The following is a 10675-nucleotide window of genomic DNA, read 5'->3' as shown; positions in this document are numbered from 1 at the left end:
AATGATTTGTAAATAGTTTATTACACTATACTTACTATAAAGTGTTACCGTTAATTTAAACATTTACTAATACATTATTAAAATCAAAAGTTGTATCTGTTAATATTATTTAATGGACCAGCTAGCATGAACTAACAATTGTATTGTATTTTTTTTAACTAATGTTAAGATAACACTTAAGATTGGGGTCCAATTATCACCATTAACTAAGATTTTTTGCCTCAATAAGCTCCAAATTACTAATTATACATTTTAGTAAGGTAGTTGTTAAGTTTAGGTATTGTGTAGGATTAAGATATGTATAATATGGTCATGAAGAATAAGACATTAATATGTGCTTTATAAGTACTAATAAACAGCCAATATCCTAGTAATATCATGCTAATAAGCAATAGTTAAAATTGAGAATTGAACCCCTAAACTAAAGTGTTACCAGAAATACTAATGGGACCTTATTGTAAAGTGTTACCTACAAATCTATAAAACAGAGAATATGACTTACAGTATAAAATAAATATACTTGAGCCTTATTGACGTGGTAGTATGGGTACATAAGACTTAAAAGGTTGGGAAATGCTGCTCTAAAGTGCATGACATTTTATCCTGAGATACAAAAGAAAAAATCAATGCATATGGTCTTTCAATAAGTACAACTGACAACTAGAAAATAAATTGACAATAAAGCTGAAATTTCTCTCCATTCTTCCTCTAATAAACCCCAAAATCACCAAAAATTTTATTCAATTATTAGTTCTTTAGTATATTGCAACAGTACACAATGCAATTTTACATATATAATCTCGTAGCATATGACAAAAAATATAATGTTTGTGGAAATAAGTCATTCAATCTTATCAGTAAAAATATGGATTATTTAATGTTACGTAGTGCAAATTAAGCAGATATTTCATTATAAATTCTTTGGATAAAAATATTGTATAAAAACGACCCCTGAGTTTTTCTGAAGGTTTTCTCTCTATTTTTGGTTGGATGTTTTAAACTAAATCATCAAATCTTGATGGCCTACATGATGTAAAATAAAAATAAAATAACCGTGATAAAGTGCCCGTAACTGCTGATTTCTGCTGATTGATGTTTGACTCATGTTGCTGATGTTTGCGTTTCATCACTCAGATCCACAACGTTCTCAAACACACCGTCCTCTTCATCACGCTGCTGCCGCGCAAAATTCACAAAAACCTTAGAGAAACAGAGAGAAACGTATCAAATGAGTTGGAAAAAATGTATGTCATGATCTCAGTGTCCAATATATATGATCTCAGTGTCCTTAGTGGGTTATTATCGGAAACTAAAACAAACTATTAATACATTAAAACAACATTTCTATAAATTGAAATAAAGCTGGAATAAAATAAAATATAAATATTAGTGGAAAAACAAAAATTTGAAATGTTGCCAAGTTTAAACACCAAAATTATTAACTAGAAATAACTAAAACAGAAATAAAATAAAATTAGACCTTTCAGTCTTTTTCTGCTGTGACATTTCTACCCAATACAAATAGTGGCTTGATCTATCTGACATCAAAGCATCATTTCTTTCAAATGCCTTGCTTTTAATGTACTACAACGGAATCAATTCTGTGCAGTGAAAGTCATGGAGAATTTTGCTTTTGTTTCATTTTATTTTTCATTTTATTTAGCAGCCATACTGGCTGGTGAGAGAAACCCTGCTAGTAACCCATCAAGGGTCGTACTGCCATCGTCCTCAGCGTCAGTTCATTATGTCTCACAGTTGCCAGCAATATTGGCATGTGATTCATTCTCAAAAGACGTCAGATGGCAGTAAGGGACCTGCTGCATATGAAAACCACGGAAGAAATGCACTCGGATAGATAAGGAAGTGTTAGGGATCATAATCAGAGTTATAAAGATTGTGCTAATTTTATGAGTATGACGTTAATGGATAGTCTGGACTTCCAGGGTCTAGAGTGTGTTTTCTGGATATACTAGCCGTTACTACCAGAAACAAACAGTATGAGCAGAAACTGCAGATAATATCTAAGATAAAGTAAAGCATTTTCACACTGACAGGACGGCCAAATGACGATTTACTGGAGTCGACGAGCGTTTACTGTAAAGTGTGTGGTGAGTCTGAGGACGGCAGATCAAGGAGTTGAAGAGAAGCTGGAGGCCCGGGAAAAGAGATGTCAAGTGTGTCAGTCAAATACACACATGCTTAGTACTTTCCCGAAAAACAAAAACAAAAAAAACCCCTGCAATTTCATATATATTTTTGATAACCAAACAGTTTAAATGATCAATGACTTCTATTGTGTGTTTTCAACAGAAAAAAATAAAGTTATACAGAACAGGTTTGGAATGACATAAGGCAGACCATCCAGTTTTTCCAAAATCCACAAAATTATAATAATTTGACATTTCACCACAAAATAATAACACAAGTGAAAAGGTCTCACAAAAAAAATACAAAAATAATTATCATCCAATTGAATTATTCCTAATTTATTGAAAGTTGTAATGGATTATTTTCATGAGGATACAGATGTCAGTGAGGGGTCTGTGTGAAACACTTTCTCACCTGCCGTCTCATATATAAGTTCCAAGAACCGGCCAAAGCAATAAAAATTAAAAAAACATAAAAAACGCTGTATACCACAAAAGAGAACTCAATTCGGTACTGACATACTGACTGATGTCAGACTGGCTGCAGATTTAGGCTTATTGCGCTTGAACGGTCAAATACACGCATGATTATGTAAAAATGTCTATCTTGGCAATGTCTAACTTTATAATTGCTGAATCTAAAGTAGAATCATTATGATATGATTCCCAACCTTACTTGCAGCTACTTTATATTATTAAAGAAGAATGTTGAATGACACGTGCATTTTTTTTTCATGTTTAAATCAGAGATCTAATCCTCATACGTCAGGTGTGTGTTTTACCTGGTCCAGTGTGGTCTGTGACACAGAGTAATCCTCCACCTGCAGCATCTGCTGGTGTTTGGTGAGCTGGCTGAAGATGTGCGCAAGGGTTCCCTCTCCCTGCGGTATCTGATACTGCAGTGTGTTGTGATGTTTCTCTTTCAAAGTGCTGCCAGGAAACGTGTCCCGCACAAATGACTCCACCACGCACATGTCGGCCTGATCGGCACACACACGAACGATCAGTGTGTAACCTTCCCCGAACCTGCAACACACACGAGCATGGAGTCAAAGCATTAACTTTATTCACAACGTGGAATCAAATAACATAGTATCCATCACAAATCATTTCATGCAGGTTCAACAAAATTGCCACAAACTTCAAAGAAAAAAAAAGTTCCTGGGATGTGCCTGCACAAGGTCTGATAAAACAGGACTTTTTTTTATACTTTTACTTTCTGTATGGATGCAATGTGTTCAGCGCTGAACTCTCATAATTCAGACTTTTTTCTTCAAAAAATTGTGAGTTTTTTACACATAACTCTGAATTTACTTCTCATTTTAAGTTTGTATCTCCCAATTTTGTGGTAATAACAATTTTGTTACTGCGAGTTTATATTCATTCTTTCATTCTTGGAATTCTAAGTTAACATCTCGCAACTCTGACTATTATTTTCTGAATTCTGAGTTGGTACCTCACACTTCTAACTTTTATTCTCGAAATTCTAAGTTACCATCTAGCAATTATGACATTTATTCACAAAATTCAAAGTTTACATTTCGCAATTACGACTTTTTTCTTCAGAACTGCGAGTTGATCCATTAATCCATAAAACTAGGCTTCCTTTAAAAGAAAAATAAGTCAGAATTGTGAGATATCGTCAGAATTACAAGCTGATGGCTCAATATTGTGAGAAATAAATAATTGTAATAAACTCACAATTTTATGAAGAATTTTGCGAGATGTTACCTCAAAATGACGAAAAATAAAAAGAATTCTGAGATAAGAAGTTTCAACTCTGAGAAAAAAATTCAGAACTACAAAATGCTAATTCAGAATTGTGAGAAATAGTTGCAAATACTCTTTTTTTATTTTATGGCCTAAACTGACTTCCATTTATGGCTTCAGAAGACATAATTTGAGACTAATTTAAGGATATAACATAAACTACAGTAGTTCTACAGAAGTTGTACTTCTTTAGTTCACATTTACTTAAAAAATGGCATCTTTTTTCAACATCCCTCCTTTTCCATTGCATAAAAGAAATAGTCATATGGGTTTGCATGCGTTACACATGCTCCTCTAACGCAGCAGAGAGAAACAGCGTCTACATTTTCATCCTTCAAAACAGTGAATCTGTGAAAAGTAGATGCAGATTTATAGTCTGTGTAAAGTGTGCAGCAGTAGATTGTTGCAAATTGTCACTGGCCTTATAAAAACTTCCTCAGCTCTTACATCACTGACGTACATTAGAAGCACTCTAGTGCTTTCATCCTTCTTGTAAAAGAACAGACACACAAATGTGTGAGATCAATACACACAGACAGACTGTGTGAATTGTATGAAAAACTCACTCACTAAGCACGGTGACTCTAGTAATGGAGCGATTTGAGTGGTGACTGACAGGCTTACAGGTGCTTTTATTGGACAGCTGTTTAATTGTGTTTGTTTTGGAGCTGATGAAGGTGTAGAGGTGTGTTTGTGTGTGTGTGTGGGTTTACGTTTATGAACACACTCAGCATCAATATGATTTTATCGGAGTAACCACTCGCTCTCAAAATAATAAAATAAAAGCATACTATGATAATGGGCGGTGTGTGTGTATGTGTGTGTTTGTGGGGAGCGATGTGTGTATATGTGAAGAGAAGTTTTTGGACATTTTTAGTGAGATTCCTTAATGCTCACTTGGCCGATTACGGGAAGTGAACATCATATATCACCCAAAAAGAAGAAATTTAGCCATCAGTCATGTACTACACAACATCACGTAGGGAAAGACCTTTTTAGGACTAATACATATTGTATATTACGCTAATTTATTTTAATAATAGACAAACAGTCATTTATCATTAAATATACCACTTTGAGTATGTGAGTATGACAATCTGCATTACTAAAATATATAAGTAAAAAAAAAAATTAAATTAAAATTAATGTAATATATAGTTATTCTTCAATTATGGGCTCTTTCTAAATATATGAAATCTTGATGAATAAATATATAATTCATTACTGTCTCTGCCTTGATCAACATTCAAGTGAATTTTGATTAAATGTTCAATGTTGATATGTGTTTTGGTAATAAAATGAACTTTTTTTGGACACATTTTTTTAAAATCAAAATATTCTCAAAATCAGCTCTCAAAATCTTATCTTTAAACTATATTTACACATCCGTTCAAAGGTCTGGGGACAGTAAGATTTGAAAGAAATGAATATTCTTATTTTAAGCAAAGACACATTCAATTGATAAAAAGTGACAGTAAAGACATTTATAATGTTACAAAAGACATTTATAATGTCCAGTTTCAAATAAATTCTGTTGTTTTAAACCTTCTATTCATCAAATAATCCTGAACAAAATCATGATTTCCACAAAAATATGAAGCAGCACTGTTTTCAACATTGATAATAAAGGAATGTTTCTTGAACAGCAAATCAGCATGTTAGAATGATTTCTGAAGGATCATGTGACACTGAAGACTGGATTAATGATGCTGAAGATTCAGCTTTACATCACAGGGAAAAATTACATTTTAAAATCTATTCAGGGTTATGTTTTTTTTTTGAGTTTTACTATGAATTTTGCTCTGTTCTCTGTGTTCTTTGGTTCCTTTCTGCTTCTGGTTAGTCTCCTTGGTTACTCATTGTAACCATTGGTTAGTTATGTCAGCTATGTCTCATTATGTTAACCTGTTAAGCTGCAACCCCACTTTTGAAAAATCCCCAGAAATGACATACCCAAACTGAAACAGATACAGTTTATGAACCCTTTGTACTAAAAGCACAAGTATGATCTCATTTGAAAGCTGACACCTGGCAGTTTATTGTAAATGTAGAATTAATTATTGTCATAATGAAAAAAATTGTTATAAATAGCTTCAAAGTTTTGTAAAGTTATTAGAAATTAATTTTTATGAAACATCCTTATGAAAATAAAATTGAAGTTGGCACTGTAGCAATCTAGAAATGCACTACAGCTAAAGCCACGTCTAAACATTTTATGTTTAAAATCTGAAGATAATAAGTCCAAAACTGTATTTAGTTAAATGTTTTTCAAGACCTTGTCAATGACTTTATTTTGATTTGACTCTAAAATGCAACTGATGTTTATTGCCATCTTCTAAGCATCTATCCAGTATATTGTCTCTATTGTTTTGTGGTGCAGACGAGCCCCATTCAGTCTCAGTCTCCCCCTGCACACATTCACACCTCTCCAGCCTGGTTATGGCTCTAAATATGCATTTCTTTTGTCTGCATTATAGTTACTAACGACTGGCTATTCACAGGCTATTCATAGGGTTTCAGTCCCTAATTTCTTTTCTCAAAGTTCACCTCACATTTTAAACTGTATCAAATGCATTTCTTGAATAAAGAAACATTTCAGTAAGCATTAAAAAAATCATAAAAGTATAACTTCTAGGTGGACCTAGGGCTAGCTAGCATGTTAGCTTAGCACACCATCAATACACGACAATTTATGAGATTAAAACCATGTTTGTGCTCCAAACTTACTTTATAACGCAAGTCGAGTATTTTAAATAATCTTCTGTGATCTAATTTGGCTTCAGATAAAAAAATCAGACAGAAAATATACTATTGGTATAGGATTCTGCACAATGATAGTCTATATAGATTAGCATTACATTATAAATATAATCTATTATTATGGAAATACCTGGCATGGCTTGAAAAACACAGGTAACTCAAATATCATTGCAAACATGTTTATTGTCTTCAAAACGTCTGTATCTGCATGTTACAGCGATCTCTGTAGCTTTGTGTGTATCAGTGACGTCCTGGAATGTCACATGATCATGGCTCTTCTTCATGTTCTATATATGGACTATTATTGTGCATATAGCGCCCTCAGGCTATTGGTATGAATTGAAAACACAGTATCAGAGTATCTAAGCGCTCATAATGATTACATCGACGCATTTGGGTATAAATTCAATAAATATTATTCCTGTCTATAGAAATCTGATGTAAATCTATGAGAATCTATCAATATTTCTCCAAATATGCACATGTTTGAGCTAAAGCCCTGAAGGACGTTGTTTTGTGTATCGCTGTCATGACGACAGCACTGGAGTTTTTTTATGAATGAAAGCGGCTGACGCGCACAATTCATATCAAAGGTATTGACTCATTTTTTCATTTCATAACTCCTGACACAAATTAAGAAATAACTGTTGCTATAAGTTTCTCAGAATACAATAGTGGTCAAATACTGAAACTTGAGTCTTATATCTTTTTAATGATGTATAGTTTGTCAAGGTATAACATTAAATCTGATAGTAACTTTGAACTATATATCCACCTTATTCTGCTCTAAACAATGCGTGCTGCCATAACGACGACTCCGGTTGCCTACTTCCGGTTCGTAGCGCTCGACCTGTACTATAAGCGAGAGAATGAGTTCAGGCTCCACATGTGCTGTTTTTGGTTGTTTTAACAATTCAAAGAAGATTTCAAACTTTTTAGAAACAGAGTGCTTCGAGCATAAGATAAGAAGGAGAGAATGTTCATGTCCGGTTCCGTATCAGATACATTCAATGCCGGAGAGTAAACGTTTAGAGTGGTTAGCTGCGTTAAAACTGAAACATCCACCGAAAAAGGTGTATGTCTGTTCGCACCATTTTGTTGACAAACGCCCCACGGATGACCATCCCAACCCGGAATTATACCTTGGATATGACAGACCAGTGGTGAAGAAGAGACGTGCAATTGTTCGTGTCGAAGCGACAGGTAAGCCACTTTTAATGTTAAATTGTGTAGCTGGTTAGCGATAGCACCAATTCACAGCTAACCTAGTTAAGTTACCTCCGATTGTTTACATTTTTACGAGCTCCACCGGCCTGCTACAAAAATGTTCGTGTTGTCTTGTGGGCTGTCTAACCTACATTTTTATGCACAATAAGCCCATTATGAGTAAATGTGTTAAAAAACATGGCTATTAATGCCTTAGTCCACTGAATGTTACTGTAGGTTTAGTGAACTCCACTGAGGGTTATCGTAGAGCTAGCTGCTATCGTTATGTGGGCTAGGTAGTTGTTAGCCTGAGCGAGGAAGAGCTTCCATCACCATTATCATAAGCTTGTACTGTAATGTTGTCAGTGTGAGAAACATGGACAGAAACTATAGAGTTTAACATGTAGCCTATGTGCTCTCTTTTTACAGCAACAGCAGAAGTGACAGACCAGGAGGATGAGGGCATACCTGAGGTGCCACAATCATCATACAGCACTATTTCCACCCAGTGGGAAGAGCCATCGCTCTGGGACCACAACTATGGTGAACAGCAGGGTGTTGACGAGATGGCCAAAGATGCCACAACACAAACTGAGGATTTCAGCTTCTCCATGCTTCAGAGTGATGCCGATTCGTTCCTCTACACTGGAGTCTCACTGGAAACCTTCAACTCTCTTGTTTCCACCTTAGATGGATTTGCTGAAAGGGCTTTTGTTTTGTCAGTGCGTGACCAGATACTAATGACACTGATAAAATTAAAATTAAATCGTGTGCTGGGTGACCTCGGTAGGCAGTTTCATGTGTCTCAGAGTGTTGCCAGTAAGGTTATCTCATTCTGGATCGATAAAATGGAGGAAGTCTTGCGCCCTCTTATTATCTGGCTCCCAAAAGAAACCATTAAGGCCACTATGCCAACTGCATTCAAGGAGTGTTTTCCCAACACTACCTGTGTCATTGACTGCAGCGAAAGTTTGTTACAGAAGGCAAAAAGTCTTGATTCTAGAGGGGAGTCCTACAGCCATTACTACTCGCACAACACAATCAAATACCTTGTTGCTGTTGCCCCATGTGGCTTAATCATGTTTATTTCAACTGGATATGGAGGACGTGCCAGTGACAAATATATCACTATGAACTCTGGTATCTTGGACTATTTAAGGCCTGGAGACGAAGTCATGGCAGATCGTGGGTTCTTGATTCGTGATTTACTCTTTGAAAAAAAGGTCAAATTGGTTCTTCCTGCTTTCACTAGAGGGGGTGCCCAGCTAACTGAGGAACAAGTCACAGCAACTCGCAGGATTGCAAATGTGCGGATTCATGTTGAGAGGGCAATCAGGCGACTTAAAGTATACAAGATCTTGTCTCAAGTGATACCAATAAACATGACCCCCAAAATTGAAAAAATACTCAGAATCTGTGCGGCCCTCTCCAACTTAAGGGGTGATCTCATCCGTGAGTGATAAGTGACAACAGTGATGTTCTGAGGTTGAAGTTGCATCTGCGCGCACACACACACAAACACACACTCTTTACACATCTACATAAATTGCTCCTGTATATTTCATATTGACACTCGCTGCCTTTTGACATTTTTTACTGTTTATATTTACTCTATGTATTACATTTTTTGTTATTCTTTGAGTTTGTGTACAATAGATTTTATCAGATTTGCATTAACAACAAATTGTACAATTTTACATGAACAACATTTTGTATTTGTAAATATTCACTTATGTACAACAAAACGTATGCTCAACATTTTTAAATGTATGTAGATTTTTTTGTTATTCTTTGAGTTTGTGTACAATAAATTTTATCAGATTTGCATTAACAACAAATTGTACAATTTTACATGAACAACATTTTGTATTTGTAAATATTCACTTATGTACAATACGTATGCTCAGCATTTTTAAATGTATGTAATTGATTGTGTAAAAAATTAGTTTTCATACTGTTAACAGCAGCAGCACTAAACAGTTGTTTTGTGATTTGAATAAAATGCTTCCGAGCGATATTTTCTATGAATTCATTATGCTCATATATCTGTTCTGCAGTTTCAGTCGCTGACCAACAAATTCATCCACAAGCTGGGGCAACATTGTTGAGAAATAAAATCTCTTCAGATATCCTACCCTCTCCAGAACATAGGGCTCATCAAATGGTACAGTGAACATAACTGTGTCATTTGGGCTCCAGATAAACAACTTGGCCATCTTCAGACCAGCACAAAACATGCCTAATTGTACCTGCATGTAATATCCTCGGCTACCTGTTTTCTGAAGTTGTGGTACTCTATCTACTAGCTTGATATCACTGCAGTTATGGTCAAGTTGATCCAAGAGGGTAGAATGGAGTTTACTTGGGATGGGACATTTTATTTCAAGTAGGACAGATGAGTCAATTACCCCATCTGGGCTGGCTGACAACCATGGCTCTGTGACACTAACAACGATGCCGCTATGTGTAATACTCATGCCTTGCTCTCGAAGTGCATTACCAGCAACCACCTCATTCTCCTTACCATAATTTGTGGCATAGTTGCCACGAAAGGAGGGGTACAGGTGCTCTGCCATAAATTTATCAGGATTGGTGGATGCTCTAGAAGGAACCTTTTTAGCTGAACTTGCAGTTATTCTCAATTTCCTTGCATTGTGCCACAAATCAGAAGAACTCTGCTCTCTTGTTTCAGATTCTAAAGTAGAAGCCTGTGCACTGCTCACTTGAACATACAACTCATAGAAACTTTTACATGTCTCACATGTGAGATCAGAACCGGCATGGGTTTGATG

At 35.4% G+C, this 10675-nt stretch overlaps 1 protein-coding gene across 1 annotated transcript in view; it reads right to left on the bottom strand.

The window, feature by feature from the left end:
* Positions 1-278: 278 nt before the first annotated feature.
* The window catches only part of LOC308685804 (phospholipid-transporting ATPase ABCA1), a gene marked incomplete at its 5' end in the record, with an annotated part of 250800 nt that continues 240403 nt past the window's right edge, over positions 279-10675 (bottom strand). Inside the window, 2 exons of the mRNA XM_081357814.1 lie at positions 279-1200; positions 2930-3173. Coding sequence (XP_081213940.1) covers positions 1102-1200; positions 2930-3173 — 343 coding nt within the window. The 3' untranslated portion in view covers positions 279-1101. The remainder of the gene's footprint in view (positions 1201-2929; positions 3174-10675) is intronic.

Source organism: Scardinius erythrophthalmus, assembly GCF_964197995.2.
Source record: "Scardinius erythrophthalmus genome assembly, chromosome: 2".
Classification (NCBI taxonomy): domain Eukaryota; kingdom Metazoa; phylum Chordata; class Actinopteri; order Cypriniformes; family Leuciscidae; genus Scardinius; species Scardinius erythrophthalmus.
This window is presented reverse-complemented; position numbering and strand designations above follow the sequence as displayed.